Below are 16447 nucleotides of genomic sequence, written 5' to 3'. Positions count from 1 at the left end.
CCTGGCAAAGGAATGCTGACTTTTATGTGCGTTCATGTTTTTATTATATAAAGCGTGACGTATTTTCAGAAGATTGTTGAGCTGTTTGACAAACACAACTCTACGATGTGCAGTTGTGCTGCACTGTTAATCTTCAGACTCAGAGTAGTTTATTGATCCATAAGGGAAAATATTTTGGTTACAGTGCTCCAGTACAAACAGTAACAAAGACAGACAATACACAAAGTAAGAAATGGCACAATATATACATACATATAAGTCACTTATTGATAAATAGCTGAATAAGAAAGAAGAGCATGATGTGCAAAAGGGTGCAGCTATTGCAGTAAACAGTGTGTTAAGTTGTACAGGGAGCCACAGGTAGGAATGAGTTCCTGTGTCGGTCAGTGGTGCTTTTTGGTCATCTCAGTCTCTCACTGAACGAGCTCCTGTGACTGGCCAGCACGTCATGGAGTGGGTGGGAGGAATTATCCAACATTGTCTTTATCTTGGACAACATTCGCCTCTCCGAGACCACCTCAAGAGAGTCCAGCTCCATCCCTACAACATTGCTGGCCTTCCAGATCAGTTTGAGTCTGTTAGTATCAGCAACCCTCAATCTACTCCCCCCAGCATGCAACGGCGTAGAGGGTTGCACTGGCCACCACAGACTCATAGAAAATCCTGAGCATTTAATGTCAAAGACTTGAATCTGGTGTAGTTATTGTCTCGAGCTGTGTGGCTCTCAGGCACAGAGTGAGTACCTGCGGGCCTGTGGAGTGAGGAAAAGCTATGTAGCTGATCTTGTTTGAGTTGTAAAACCATGAAGTGACAAGACTGTGGCAGAGGAATGACAAATATGACATGCTGATATGCTGTATGTTCACAAAGATGCATTGTCATCCTCTTTATGGAGCCAGAGTGGAATTTTCCTGACGGTGACTGTTGTCTGTCATGACTTGTATCACACTAAGAATCAGAAACAGCGAGACAAGACGTGCTTCTATCATGTGATGCTACAGGTACCTGATCTGATATGTGACACGGGGTTAGTCTGCACACGAGGGAGACATTAGTATGATTCTCTGGGGTGCAATGTCATTTTCATGCATCTTCTTTCAGTGTGAGTGGCCACATGGGGTCATTTAAGTAAATAACTAAAGTATCTATAAAGTCCACAGAGAGAGAAACGAATGAAAACAGTAGCAGCTGGTTGAACTGGTCTGACGAGAAAAAGGAGGGCGGGAGGAAGTGTGGCAAAGGGGGGAGGGTTCAGAGGAGGAGGAGACAATGCTGAGTCCTCAATTAGAAAAGTAGATATAAGAGCAAAGATAAGAACAGAAGAGGGAAGCAGGGAGCTCAAAACAATCACTGTTTTTAGTTATGACGTTTAGTCATGAGCAGTGTTGACTGCACTGACACGACTGGATTACATGTCAGATCAACTCTGACGAACTGATCCGGCAGTCATCTACCTCACAGGTCAGTGTGCACAAATTCTTTTTTCTTTTTTACTTACCAGCTTCCATTCAAAAGTCATGAAATCATAAAAAGTCTGAAGTGGGAATTCTTGCAACTTTGCCAACATGTCTGCGCTGCTTTTTTTTAAACAAATGTGAACAATGTGAATTCTGAGCCTCTTGTTGGTGTTAAAACTTTTTAAAAAAAGTAAATTCACTGGGTACAATGAAAATTTGCTGCAGCGTTACAAAGAAGTCCCAGTTTTGCTTCTCAGAAGTCCAGCCTCCACTTGACGCACTCCCAGCTCATGTTTCCTCACAATTTCTGTGCAGGAAAACCTACTAAACAAATATAGCAACTTATCAATTGTCAAGACTAAAGCAGCACATACATGTTGAATAACAACAGCATTTCAATACAATCGAGATGTCAGCCAGCGATTAGGCGTTCTTGCTTCATCACCGTGAAGCAGCAGTGGTGACTGCAGGTAAATTCCTGTGGCTTACTTCCTGCTCTGCTTGATTTTGGGAGCCAATAAACTCATCTGAGGTTTAATTTTCCACAGCAGCTGTTGGGAAACTGGTAGGAGTCGAATTCCAGACGGCACTTTACCTCTGACATCACTCCAGTATGAGTGATGGTGGGGAGGAAAACAGCAGGGCCGAAGAGAGCCATGGAGCCAGGCAGCCCCAGGCCCCTAACGTCAAACCCAAACTCGGACAGAATGACAGGAACAGCAAGGAGGAGCACCGGAAAAAAGAGAAATCATTAAGAGTGAGGAGATCGAGGAGTTCTGACTCTGAGAGGACGGAAAGAGGGAGGAGAAGAGAGTCAGACAGGAACCGTGGAGAAAGGAGGCATCGTGGAAGGAGCGAGGAGGGCCGTGGGCGGCGCCAGAGAGACGGAGAGAGCGATCGGAGAAGGATGAAACCCCCTGAAAATGACGTGGAGGACACAGAGTGCGCTGTGTGCTTCTGCACTTACGATAATGTCTTCAAGACCCCAAAGCTGCTGGCATGCGGGCACACCTTCTGTCTGGAGTGCCTGGCTCGCATCAACGTCACCTCACCTGAGCTCAAGACCCTGTCCTGCCCCGTGTGCCGAGAGGTGACTGAGCTCCCTCGCGGCCGGGACCTGCCCCGTCTGGGAAACAATCGGGACATCATCAGCAAACTCCCTTCAGATATGCAGCGGGCGCTGTCCATCCGCTTTAAGCGCGGCCAGGGTAAGCTGATGCTGAAGAACCCTCCTCCCAACAGCCCGAGCAGGCCTAATGTCGTCAGTCTGCCTACCAAGAGTCAAGACACTCAGGCGGCACCAAGCAGGAACCTCCAGCTAAGTGCAATGGAGCAGGGGATCACCCCGACCACTGTGGTGGATGTAGGCAGACCTCCGAGCAGGATGAGAGGTCGCCTGCGCAGGATGTTCCGTTCAGATCAGTGCTACTACGCAGTGGTTGCGACCATCATCACCATCACTGTGGCGCTCATGCTGGTGGGAATTCTGGCTTTTGTGATCATACCCACTGTGTCCTTGAACAACGTTCATCCCCCACGTCCACAATCAAACAACACTTCACAGCAAAATCCATGAACTAGAGATGCGTCCATGTCAAGGACAGGACTGTGGAGGGTGATGGTTGGGGAGATGAAGTGGACAAGGAGAGAGAATCACACAAAACTTCCAGTGACCCTTGTTCCACTTTGCACACCTTGTGTTTATAATGGTGAAGTACAAACTGAGCTCCTTCAAGCTTGGGTCACGTGGAGAAATGAAGGAAAACCAGGAGAGCAACATTTTTTTAAAAACAAAAGAACTGGCAGGTGCACATGAAGGAAAAGGGACTGATGTGTTTCCTGTTTTTATTCTTTTCTGAAGGTGTTTGTGTTCACCGTGAGAGCGGCTGAACACAATAAAGGAACCTTGTGCACAGATCAAGTAAGCTGTAAATGTTGAAATGCACTACACTCTGTGATGAAAGGTTGGGAAGATCTCTGGATTGAACGCTGATCTCGCAAACCAGAGTTTATAGTTCTTAACTAATTTTGTTTATAGTCCAAACCCATTGTACATACAGATGCCACAGATGATTTATATATTTGCAAGTATTTCTCAACATATCCATCAAATAAAGGCATATTTGAGATTGTCCTCTACTGATACACACCTGCTGCTTATTTCTTTTCAGAAGCCCTCATGCTTCATTTAGACACCTGATCCCCTTTAACCGTGTAAACACACCTGCTAACAGGGTGGATTGAGCAACTTCCTCTCAGCTGTGCATATCGGGATTTTTAGGATGACAAGCCTGTTTGACAAACACGGGCGTCACGCCCTTTGTGGCATTTTTCTGGCTGATTGGGGAGGATCAGTTGCAGCATGTCATCCATCACTTTGATGTAGGGTGGATCAGGAATGTGTGCAACAAGCAGTGAGTGAAAAAACATTTAAAATCAGCACATGGAAAACTTTAATTTGATGGCCTGTTTCAGGATCAGGCTTTTTAACTTCAGCAGTAAGAAGTAAAGAAGTGAGTGATGTCAGATGGGAAATGTTCGTACAGGGCAACAGGGAATTAAAAATTCCGGTGTTAAGAATTGCAGGTGAGTCTTTTGTACAAAACCACAGACATTTCTCTTGAGTCAGTGTGACAGGTTTCATTCTGTGACTCTTATGTATATTTGCAACGAATGATTTTAAAAGTAAAAGTTCAAAACTTCTTTCTGTAAAGTGCAAACCAGAAACAGTCACACTTTAGAGGGTACCACCCCGGCGATAAGCTGTAAGGTATCGACTTAGTCAGGGGTTTCAAGAGAGACTCATAACTGACCAGGAGGATCAGTGTTGACCTTTAACCCACTGAGCGTCCACTCACCCAGAGCTCCTCCTGGGGGACACTGGGCAACGTCCCAGAGGGGTGTAGTTAAAATAGTAATGGTGTCCATTCTGACACATGAAAAAGAGAAATACTTAAAAACCTGTACCCCCCCCGTCTTTCCTGGAAACCATGTCTTAACAGTATCCAGCTATTTCCAATGGCAAAGACCACTTTAAACTGTCTGGATTTAACAAATATTTAAAATCATCACTTCATCAGAAATGAACTGTATTAAATCTGATAAACAAAGGGAAAAACACAACAACATGTGCTGAGTCTAATAGAAATGTCACTCCAGCCTAAATCCTGAAAAGCTTACAGCAAGGACTGTGTGGGCTCAGCTTACTCAAACCTTTGTAACATTATACAACAGCACTACAGAAACGGTATGAATTGCTTTTTAAAAAAGTAGGACAATAAAGTTTACACAGTACAGAAATCTTTATAAAATCTTTTTTGAGGGCATTTTAGCTTAACCTGTAGCGCCCCCTTCAGGAAGTGCTCTCAATAAATGTTTGCGTTTATGTTTGTATTCATTGTCCAGCTCCAACTATTATGTAATTGTCCTGACCAAGGTCACTATAACGAACGTAACGACCAAAGGTTAGTCTGGAAAAACTTTACATTAGTTTAAAAAAAAAAAAAAAGCATTTAAACATGTTAAATAAAAGAATCGAATTCATTTTGGAAATTAACTGAAATGAAATTGAAGTGCAAACTATACTATTTCCACATTAAATGGAAATGATAAACGAAAAGAGAAAAAAAGAATATTCAGTAGGTGAAACTTGTTTATTGCTGTTTTGTGCGTTTCTTCAGAGTCACTTTTTATTTATTAACAGAAGTTTTTATTCATGTAGAATTTTGTGACCCGCGATGCCCCCTGTGACCGGTTCTCAGATCTTCGAGTGTCACACTGCTACTTTTTTATTTTTAGGAGAAGAAATAGATCGTATAAATCGATCACTCGGGGCAACTGTGCCCATTTTTGATTTACTTCAAAAACCTAAACTGCATTTGTCTCCCAGTCCCTCTGCATCCGAGTACCTGCTAAATCTGTCTCATTTTCATCCAGTGTTTCCACTCCGGGGTGTAAAGTAGCTGCTTGTTCTGCTCTGGCCTAAAGACACACCCACACGAACCCCCCACTGTCACAGTCGAGGCAAATATAGTCGCGTGGACCAGACTAGAAGAAACCCCCCACCCTCCTCTGACCCGCTCCTTACGCAAATAAACCTCTGAAGGTTATGTGAGTGTTTAGACGGAGGCTGGCGTTAAGGAGGAGAGACGTGGACGCTACCGATCACCATGGCTTCCACCCCCTCGGCCTCTGCCCTGTCCGCTGTTCTCCGGTGCCGGGGGAATATCTGGACGAGGAATCCGCCGGCCAAGCGGCCTGCCAGCTCGGCGTACGGCCTAGGACTGGCCGGCGGGGCGCTGCGCGACTCTCCGGGCGAGCGCAGCGGCTCACACCAGGCGTCAGCGGCGGAGGCTTCTCCACACGGAGAGTGTGTGGTGGTCCTGGTGGGAAGAAGGCTGATTGTTTCGTACAGGTCGGACAGAGTGGGGGGTAAAGTTTCCAGGGAAGTGAGTGGATTACGTTACCCAAAACTTTCGCAATCTCCAGCGCACGCGCACTCAGCTGCGCCTGCGCTGGTGCGCGTACTAGCGAGCAGACTGTCTGGAAATAATAAATGCTCTAAAATAATTCAGATTAAAGATCCTGCACACATCCGCAAAAGCGCTTTGGTTAAAGACACGAGTGAAATCTCTGCGAGCGTCCTGAAGCTGTCCGTGACGTCCCCTCCGTGTTTAGTGGGACAAATCCCGTCCTTCATGTTAAACGGCTGGTCTGTACTGAGGAGCACGTGCTTGTCTGTGACTTGTCTGGTGTCCAAAATTCTGTTTTTGAATTTGGGAGATGTGCGTAGCTCAGGCAGCAGCCCCGATGAAGCACCACGACATCTGCTGTGCCAGCGGGATGAGAACAACTCCAGCAGCCGGAGCCTCCAGGTGAGAGTCCTGTTGAACCGAGAATAGATAATTCATGTAAATGTTACTGTATGAAAATACATCACGCTTTGTCTTTTAGGCAAACAAACAGACCTCTTACAAGAACAACTCCAGCTCAGCACAAAAGATCACACAGGAAGGACCTGACTGAGTCCAAGGCCTCAGCGCCACAAAGAAGCATTGCGATCAACATCATTTATTGACTTTTCAGGACACACACCACATCTGGACTTCAACCTGCTGATAGAAACCAACCAGCTGTTTTTCATGGCACACTAACCAGTGGCAAATGAATGGAAGAACCAGAATGAAGTGTTTGAAATGAAGCGTTGAGCCTCCACAAACACCATTAGTGCTGTTTGGCAGCGACTCTCTAAATCTCTGATTTGGGCAAGACCATATTTACTGTAAAAAAATGTTTTCCCTTATCTGTTTTTTTGATGATAATGGTCGAGGGCAAAGTCCCACATGGATTAGTGATCAATTAGATTGAGATCAGATTGAGTCGCATACTGTGGCAAAGGCTACAGCGTGTGGTTTGCAACATTTTCACCCTCTTAAGACTTTTCAGTGGTTGGGGATATGTCATCATGGAAGAGCCCACTCCCACCAGGACAAAAATATTTAATCATTAAGCTGATGTTTCTGCATAACTTTGTATTGATTTGAAGTGGATCACCACTGCAGGGGCCTACAGCGAGTTCCCCCTCTGTAGGGTTCAGTGGTTCTGGTTTTTTCCTTTAATTTGCCACTTGTCTGTATGAGCAACAAGAAACAAGCATGTATTGCAAGTCTTCTGAATGGATATGCTCACCTTGCGTGCTGCAGATACTCTGTTTGTCAGGGCTCAGTGTTTCCAGTGGGAGAAACGTGTTCTCGCTCGTCCAGGTGACCTCTTCGGTCCCCGCAGACAGAAGAAGTCGGCCGTCTGCAGGTTTCTCCAGCCAACTGAAAATGCTGCGCTCAGATGAGCAGAATCAACTGTCTGCATTAAAACTCTCACCCTGCATAATTTGCACAAAAGCTCATTTTACAGAGACCGTGACACAAACTTCCTCTTTAAATTGGAGTTAAAATAAAGCCTCAAGAAACACACCAATGCACACTGAGTAAAAACGATATAAATGTGTGGAAATAATTAAAAGACGTCCACTGTTTTTATACAGTGCACAAAACATAAATATTCTGTGCCAGCGGAACATATACCAACATACCCTACCAGTCTAAAATGTGAAAACACCTTCTCATTTAATGTTTTTTTTTCTTTATTTTCATGAGTATTTAAATTGTAGGCATCAAAACTATGAAAGCACATTACTGCTTTGCACAAGCTTGGAATTTTCTCGTTGAGCTGAATGCCATTTCACCTGAAATGGTTCTCCAACAGACCTGAAGGAGTTCCCAGAGATGTGGAGCACTCGTTGGTTCTTTTGCATTCACTCTGCAGTCAGTCTCATCCCAAACCATCTCCACTGGGTTCAGGTCAGGTGATTGTGGAGGCCAGACCATCTGGTGCAGCACTCCATTGCTCTCCTTCTTCGTCAAACAGCCCTTACACAGCCTGGAGGTGTTTGAATAAATCTCCAACAGTGTCACCAGCAAAGCACCCCCACACCATCACACCTCCTCCTCCATGCTTCTCGGTGGGAACCATGCATGTAGAGACCATTCACTTTTTCTGCGTCACACAAAGACACGGCGAGTGAAACCAAAGATCTTACATTTAGAGTCAACAGACCAAGGCACATGTTTCCACTGGTCTGATGCCCATTCCTTGTGTTTCTTGGCCCAAACAAATCTCTTCTACTTGTTGTTTTTCCTTAGTAGTAGTTTCTTAGCAGCTATTTGACCATAAAGGCCTGATTCACACAGTCTCCTCTTAACAGTTGATGTAGAGATGTGTCTACTCCTGGAACTCTGTGTGGCATTTATCTGGGCTCTAATCTGAGGTGCTGTTAACTTGTGATTTCTGAGGTAACTCAGATGAATTTATCCTTAGCGGCAGAGGTGACTCTTGCTCTTGGGGCGGTGCTCATGTGAACCAGTTGCAACGTAACGTTTGAACTCTGGCAAACGTACACCTGTGAGTGAAAACCATTTAAGGTGACTACATCATGAAGCTCACTGAGAAAAGGCCAAGAGTTTGCAGCGCTGTCAACAAAGGAAAGGGCGGCTACTTCCAGGAATCTAACATATAAAACATATTTAGAATTATTTTTCTGTTTTTTGCTACATAATTCCATGTATTTGATGTTTTCAGTATCTACAATATATAAAGTAAGAAAAAGAAAGAAAACCATTAAATGAGAGGGTGTGTCCAAACTTCTTACTGGTAGTGTATGTTTGACTTTTTTAAACCTCTACCAGGCTACTGTGCACCATTTAGTAGCCACATGTTAGACATGCACATTTTGATACTGCTTTAAAATAACTGACCAGAGACTCTGTCAAAGGTCACTTGCTTCAGAAGGGACTTCTGGGATCCATACATTTTTATTTTTTTATTGACATTTTTTGAAAAGTGACCCTGCGCAATATTAACATAAATATTGTCATTTGATACGTTGTACCAGAGTTACCTTAAAGCTAATTTGCCTCTCCACTCCCCACAACACTTCCACGCACCGATGAGCACCAAACACGAAAAGACGTCAGTATTTATAAGCCTGTGAGTCTCTTAGCAAATCTTTCAGTCTGCTGATAGAGATAGAGTTGCAGTTCTTCATGAGATCAGCAGGATATTCCTTTGAGTTCAGGATTTCACAGAGAGAAAAGCAAAGAGAGGAAAAGTTAAGTACAGTCTTCAGTTGAATTTTTGATTTTATGGATCTTTTATGGATTCTCCTGGGTGGAGCCTATCCCAGCTGTCATAGGGCCAGAGGCGGGGCACACCCTGGACAGGTCACCAGTCTGTCGCAGGGCCAACACACAGAGGCAGACAACCCTTCACGCTCACATTCACACCTATGGACATTTCCCTACAAACTGCATGTCTTTGGACGGTGGGAGGAAGCCAGAGTACCCATCTCATCTGTTCAAAAGGACACTGATCCAGAAGTCTTTTGATTTGATCAGACTAAAGTTTCTAAACCTTAGCTGTACTGATGTGTTCTTTATGGAGAAGAAGCTTTCTCTAAAAATCCATCAAGTCATTATTTTTCAATTGTTTTCTGATTCTATTGTCATGAAATTTAACATGCTAACTGTCTTAGATGGAGCTCTTGGGTTTTTTAGAGTTTCTCTGAGCATTACTCTGACACTGGGCTGAATTTGCTGGGATGCCTTTGCCATTGTGTTAACAGACCTCCAAAACTTGTGTTTGTGTAGAGGCATTCACAATAATAACTATGGATACATTAAGGGTGTAGCACATTTTTCACATGCTGCATCTGCATTTTGGCTTATATAAATAATGGCCCTGAGTAATATGTCATAGCTTATTGCTCATCTGAGGTTCTATGATTTTATTACTCGATGATATTTAAAACCTAAAAAACTGAAACAAGGTGTACTTTTTGTATTTCTCCAACATTAAGTCTGCCAACATAAACCTCCAAAACAAAACATTAATAAAAATAATATCGTGGCAATACACTGTTTTTGTATTGTCCACTATGTCCTCATGTAATTATTGACTAGTCAGCATTAATGTGACATTTTATCTTCTCCATCCTGATAAATCTTTGCTTGTGGGGATTAATTGAAAATATTTCGTTTTTAGGCTGATTTAGAGTCAAAATAAGATGTTTAAAGGCAAAAGGCTCTATGTCACCTTTATAGACTTAGATTCAGCAGAAAAACTATTCAGGTTATTAATTAATCTATAATGAGTATAATCAACAGCTATGGGTATACAGTGGGGCAAAAAAGTATTTAGTCAGCCACCGATTGTGCAAGTTCCCCCACTTAAAATGATGACAGAGGTCAGTAATTTGCACCAGAGGTACACTTCAACTGTGAGAGACAGAATGTGAAAAAAAAAAAAAAAAAAAAAAAAATCCATGAATCCACATGGTAGGATTTGTAAAGAATTTATTCGTAAATCAGGGTGGAAAATAAGTATTTGGTCAATAACAAAAATACAACTCAATACTTTGTAACATAACCTTTGTTGGCAATAACAGAGGTCAAACGTTTACTATAGGTCTTTACCAGGTTTGCACACACCGTAGCTGGTATTTTGGCCCATTCCTCCATGCAGATCTTCTCGAGAGCAGTGATGTTTTGGGGCTGTCGCCGAGCAACACGGACTTTCAACTCCCGCCACAGATTTTCTATGGGGTTGAGGTCTGGAGACTGGCTAGGCCACTCCAGGACTTTCAAATGCTTCTTACGGAGCCACTCCTTTGTTGCCCGGGCGGTGTGTTTTGGATCATTGTCATGTTGGAAGACCCAGCCTCGTTTCATCTTCAAAGTTCTCACTGATGGAAGGAGGTTTTGGCTCAAAATCTCACGATACATGGCCCCATTCATTCTGTCCTTAACACGGATCAGTCGTCCTGTCCCCTTGGCAGAAAAACAGCCCCATAGCATGATGTTTCCACCCCCATGCTTCACAGTAGGTATGGTGTTCTTGGGATGCAACTCAGTATTCTTCTTCCTCCAAACACGACGAGTTGAGTTTATACCAAAAAGTTCTACTTTGGTTTCATCTGACCACATGACATTCTCCCAATCCTCTGCTGTATCATCCATGTGCTCTCTGGCAAACTTCAGACGGGCCTGGACATGCACTGGCTTCAGCAGCGGAACACGTCTGGCACTGCGGGATTTGATTCCCTGCCGTTGTAGTGTGTTACTGATGGTGACCTTTGTTACTTTGGTCCCAGCTCTCTGCAGGTCATTCACCAGGTCCCCCCAGTCTTTGCTCACCGTTCTCATGATCATTTTGACCCCACGGGATGAGATCTTGCGTGGAGCCCCAGATCGAGGGAGATTATCAGTGGTCTTGTATGTCTTCCATTTTCTGATGATTGCTCCCACAGTTGATTTTTTTCACACCAAGCTGCTTGCCCATTGTAGATTCACTCTTCCCAGTCTGGTGCAGGTCTACAATACTTTTCCTGGTGTCCTTCGAAAGCTCTTTGGTCTTGGCCATGGCGGAGTTTGGAGTCTGACTGTTTGAGGCTGTGGACAGGTGTCTTTTATACAGATGATGAGTTCAAACAGGTGCCATTCATACAGGTAACGAGTGGGGGACAGAAAAGCTTCTTACAGAAGACGTTACAGGTCTGTGAGAGCCAGAGATTTTCCTTGTTTGAGGTGACCAAATACTTATTTTCCACCCTAATTTACGAATAAATTCTTTACAAATCCTACCATGTGGATTCATGGATTTTTTTTTCACATTCTGTCTCTCACAGTTGAAGTGTACCTCTGGTGCAAATTACTGACCTCTGTAATCATTTTAAGTGGGGGAACTTGCACAATCGGTGGCTGACTAAATACTTTTTTGCCCCACTGTAACAGTAAATTTTCAGGGCTTGGACACCGAATTTCAGATGAAATAAGCTTTCTCTAGGTTTTATAGATCCAATTTCTTCAGTGTTATATTCAACACTGAGAGTATGTGTCATAATTTTAGGATGGTAGTGCAAATTTCACAATCTCTTTATGAGATTAATTCTTTATTCCTTTGGAGCTAGCCTGTTTTTGTAAGTGGGCAAGCTTTGTGCAATTTGGATGCAACAATATAAGCTGCAGTAAATAGGCCGTACCCTGTGTGCTTTTGTTATGTGCTTGTCTACAAGTACAGCAAATAGAAGGGAAGGTTTTCTTCTTCTCTCCATTCCCCTCTTCCCGTGTGGCTCATGCAAATTACGCGCGCTCCTGTGCAGCTCAAGCAGAAAAAGATAAATTAGCTAAATTAAATGAAAAAGCAGTTTTCCGGGCCTCCCTGGCTGTTCGCTGTCCGTGTGGAAGCCTCGGTGAGGGGAAGCAGACAGTGTGTGTGCACAAAGACTTCAAAGGCTGCCGCTGTTTCTAATTAGCTCCGCTGAGAGCGGCTCTCGCGTCAAACTGTTGCGTAATTTCTCAAGGTGACGGCTGGGGGCGGGACTTCCGTGTCTGCCCTAAAACCAGGAAGTTGTCGTGTTACTTCTTTTCTCCTCCTCTTTTTCTTGCAGCCAGCGAGAAACGGGAGAAAGTCGGCGGCGTGAAGTTGCTCCAGCCGCCGGGGAAGAAGCAAGACACTGGCCTCATTTCTGCGGAACTTTTCCCGAAGAAATGGCCACAGCAAGAAGGAGCGGGCACATTGTGAGGTGAGGGCAGCTTCGAACTCTCCTCCTCAGACTACTGTGTTTACTGTGACGAGCACAAGGCGCCTGACGAGCAGCGTGAGGGAGGGACGGAGGGACGGAGAGGGTGAAGTCGGTGATGCCAGCTGTTTTTGTGTTTTAATAAACCGCAGTTTGTCTGCTGTGTCGAGTCAGCCACAGGTGATAAGAGAAAATCGATCACAGGCATTTTGGTGAATCATCACTGTCAACTTCCTGTCTGATTTCCTGCCTTCACTTTATTGGTTATTTAAAGCAGAAACAGAACTTTCAGATGTAGTTGGAGCGGTGTGGGGGCAGGGCGTTCGGGGTTGACCTGGCCCCATTGAATAGTCTTAAACTGCCGTTTTGCATTAAGGGGCGGGGTCATTAATAATTCGTTAGTAATTATCAGGTAAACTGTGCTGGCTGCGAAGTTGTTTTTTATTCATTTTTATTGACTTAATAACAATGTGTTTAAAAACGGAAAATTCCTAATCAAACGTCAGCAGCTTATTTTAAAACGATAAGCTCCAAATGCTGCGTGTAATTGCAGGCGGTACTTAATGGCACGTGAATGACTGTACATAAAAGATGGATGTAGCCATTGTGACGTCACCAAACGCTGGTAATGAAGACTCCCATTTTCGCATCATTGCCTTGGTATTGAAACCAGATGTGAACGAATGAAACTGTCTGAGAAACTAAAGGCAGTTTGTGAATGACCGATCTTGTGCCAGTGAGCGAAAGCTGTGCAGCCCTGCTTTCAAACCGTAGTAACGACCAGACTTTATACCTTTAAATTCACGTTTTATTCAGTAATAAAGTGATCTGCAAGCTCTTTCCTGAGTAAGAGAGCTGAGGGTCGTTGACCCATTGATTTCTTTACAACTGTAAGTCTTTACTCAAGAGTAGTCACCTCCTGCTGGCCATTAGAAATCTAGGTTTAAGGGCCTTTTCAGTCCGGGAAGCCGAGTCCATCTAAATACAGCCTATGTCTGCAATCTGCATAGTGAAAAGCCCCAGTTTCTGTTTAGCTGTATTAAAATTCCAGACCACTGAATTTGAATACCGAGAGGTCATGATAACTAAGATAAACATCCACGCACACAGTACTAAGTCTTCATCTCCTGTTCTGACAATAAAGCACATAAACAGTGTTTTGCATTCTCTGATATGTGTAGTTCAGTGTTTTTGCTGAAAAATGGTCAAAAACTCCTGTTAAACCTAAAAAGGGCTGTCAATTTTTTTTTATCTTAAAACATTGGCTTTAAACCTTTGATGGGAGATTTGTTTGGGCAGGATGTGAGAGGGAAAGTTTTGTGAGAGTTGGAAACCTTGATATTGACTTGATTTTATTTGATATTTTCCCTTTTATCTTATTTCAGATAAAAGAGGACATTAAATGTTGAGGATTTTCTCCAAGATGAATCTTGCTCTTCATCGGATTTTAACGACTTGCGCTTTCACCAATGCTGTATTGTGTCTTTATAACTTCACTATCTGCAGAGCGAGCCCGTGATGACACAAAGCATAGGCTGCCCCTCCCATATCCCATTCCTGTTGTCTCTAAAAAGGACACGTCTCTCTGTTCAGACTCTGTCTTCCTGAAATTTCCCACCCTCCCTCTCTCTCAGTTTCTGGGCCATGATCCGTAAGAGAAGCTGTCTGATTTTTTGTGGCGCGTTCCTGTTTATCACATGGAATGCCATACTGGTACTCCTGCTGTGGGGGAGACCCCCACAGGGCCGAGATCAGAAAGAAGGTCCCGAAGGGCCCCCCAGCAATGTGATGGAAGATGTGCTTCGATTTGCAAATGCATTCGAAAGTGAACTTGAGATGCAGAAAAAAATCCTATTGCAAATCCAGAATCATCAGTTGCTCTGGGAGCCATCAGACAACAAGCCAAAGGTGACCGCTGCTCCTCAGCCTGCCATCCCTATCCTTGTCATCGCCTGCAACAGAGTCACCGTGAAGCGCTGCTTGGACAAACTCCTGCAGCACCGGCCCTCAGCAGCGCTCCACCCAATCATAGTGAGTCAGGACTGCGGACATGCCGAGACCGCTGAGGTGATTCGGTCTTATGGAAACAACGTAACTCATCTGAAGCAGCCGGATTTGTCTGACATCCAAGTGAGGCCTGAGCACAAGAAGTTTAAGGGTTACTATAAAATCTCCAGGCATTACCACTGGGCGCTCAACCAAGTGTTCAAGACGCTCGGTCATTCATCTGTGGTGATCGTGGAGGACGACCTGGAGGTGATTATTTTCATGTTAAACACCAATGATTTGTGATCTCTCCTTCATTTTCATTCTTTATTTACAACTTAAATTAATCTTCTTCTTTCAAAACTCGTTATTTCACTTGTTGCGATGGTTATGTAACAGTTGAACTGAATTATTCATCTCTTGCTCTAGGTGGCACCAGACTTCTTTGAGTATTTCCGAGCCTTGCTGCCTTTCCTGAAATCTGACCCCAGCCTGTGGTGTGTGTCTGCCTGGAATGACAATGGGAGGGAAGGCTATGTGGACCCCGGCAAGGCCGACCTGCTCTATCGGACAGACTTCTTTCCCGGCCTGGGGTGGATGCTCCTCAGGGAGGTGTGGGAGGAGCTGGAGCCAAAGTGGCCTGAGGCTTTCTGGGACGACTGGATGCGCCAGCCAGAGCAGCGCCGCAACCGTGCCTGTATACGCCCAGAGATCTCACGGACTTTAACTTTTGGTCGCCAGGGTGTGAGTCTGGGTCAGTTTTTTGACAAATACCTGCGTTACATTAAACTGAATACCGAGATTGTGCCTTTCACCAAGTTGGACCTGAGTTACTTGAAGGAGGAGACATACAAGGAAAACTTTGAGAAGGAAGTTTACAGTGCTCCTGTGGTTAAATATGAAGATGTGAAGCAGGGCCAGCTACAAGGACCCGGGCCCTTCCGCCTTCAGTACTCGAGTAAGGACAGTTTCAAATTGATGGCCAAAAATCTGGGAATAATGGATGACTTTAAGTCTGGAGTGCCACGGTCAGGGTACAGAGGGGTGGTCAGTTTCATGTCCAGAGGACGGAGGATCTACTTAGCGCCCCCTCCAGGATGGACCCAGTATGACCTTTAGTGAAGCTGATGAAGAACGTCCATGAGCAGTAGCCTTTTATATCTCTTCAATGTGATGGGGGAAAGCATTCCAGACCAAAGAAGAAAATGATCTTTGCTGACGCTGTTTGTCCTTACTGATACAGAATGGATGTCCCTTTCTGGTGTGGGGGTTTGCCAATACTACTCAGGTCTTTTTCATTCTTCCAAAACATTTATACACACGGTGTAGGAACCACCACAACTACGTGTTAGACAAATCTGCTGTAATTCGCCAGAGATCTATTTTTATACGATGCTAAGTGTGCACATGACATTCATTAATGCATTCAATGCAATTACTACTTTGCCACTTTTGTTTAAATTATTTGCAGTCTCGGGTAATCTGTGTGACTTGTTTCTGTCTGCTGTGAAGAGGGAAATGTAATCTGTGGTGTGGTTGCTTATAGTGTTGGTGCCAGGTAATAACTGCAGTATAATCTGTCGTTTGATTCCGATCATTAATGCCTTCTATGGAAATTATTCTTTGTGCTTACTTTTTGTCACATGATCCTGTTTGATACTCTAATGTGATTCTATTTGCAGGCTCGTTACCCTGCAAACTACTACACTTGTTTGTCTGATCATTTCTGGATTAAAAAAAAATACACAACTTTGCTATTTTCACTCGCACTTCATGTTGCATGTGTTTAATAAACAAACAGGAGAGAGGTTTTCTTTAGGTGTGGAATTGGGTCTGTGAACTCGCCACACACACACTGGGATAACTGAGTACA

General features: G+C 44.1%; 3 protein-coding genes across 4 annotated transcripts; all 3 read left to right on the top strand.

Annotated features, from left to right (window-relative positions):
* Nucleotides 1-465: 465 nt before the first annotated feature.
* rnf183 (ring finger protein 183) lies at nt 466-3257 on the top strand. Of its 2 annotated transcripts, none has more exons than XM_026185968.1 (2): nt 466-1461; nt 2009-3257. In XM_026185968.1, exon 2 carries the CDS (start codon nt 2071-2073, stop codon nt 3031-3033), a length of 963 nt encoding a protein of 320 aa, XP_026041753.1. In that variant the 5' UTR covers nt 466-1461; nt 2009-2070; the 3' UTR covers nt 3034-3257. The 2 variants fall into 2 exon arrangements, with proteins under 2 accessions (XP_026041753.1, XP_026041752.1); XM_026185967.1 differs by having other exon boundaries at nt 2006-3257.
* A 1854-nt stretch (nt 3258-5111) lies between these two features.
* Nucleotides 5112-7434, top strand: LOC113032576 (uncharacterized). The gene is made up of 2 exons (XM_026185567.1): nt 5112-6331; nt 6411-7434. Exons 1-2 carry the CDS (start codon nt 5627-5629, stop codon nt 6480-6482), a joined length of 777 nt encoding a protein of 258 aa, XP_026041352.1. The 5' UTR covers nt 5112-5626; the 3' UTR covers nt 6483-7434.
* Nucleotides 7435-12367: 4933 nt separating this feature from the next.
* Nucleotides 12368-16387, top strand: mgat1a (alpha-1,3-mannosyl-glycoprotein 2-beta-N-acetylglucosaminyltransferase a). Its single transcript, XM_026183915.1, has 3 exons — nt 12368-12591; nt 13974-14844; nt 15004-16387. Exons 2-3 carry the CDS (start codon nt 14233-14235, stop codon nt 15691-15693), a joined length of 1302 nt encoding a protein of 433 aa, XP_026039700.1. The 5' UTR covers nt 12368-12591; nt 13974-14232; the 3' UTR covers nt 15694-16387.
* The last annotated feature ends 60 nt before the right edge of the window (nt 16388-16447 follow it).

This window comes from Astatotilapia calliptera, chromosome 11 (assembly GCF_900246225.1).
Source record: "Astatotilapia calliptera chromosome 11, fAstCal1.2, whole genome shotgun sequence".
Classification (NCBI taxonomy): domain Eukaryota; kingdom Metazoa; phylum Chordata; class Actinopteri; order Cichliformes; family Cichlidae; genus Astatotilapia; species Astatotilapia calliptera.
The sequence above is the reverse complement of the archived record's forward strand: the minus strand, read 5'-3'. Positions and strand labels throughout refer to the sequence as shown.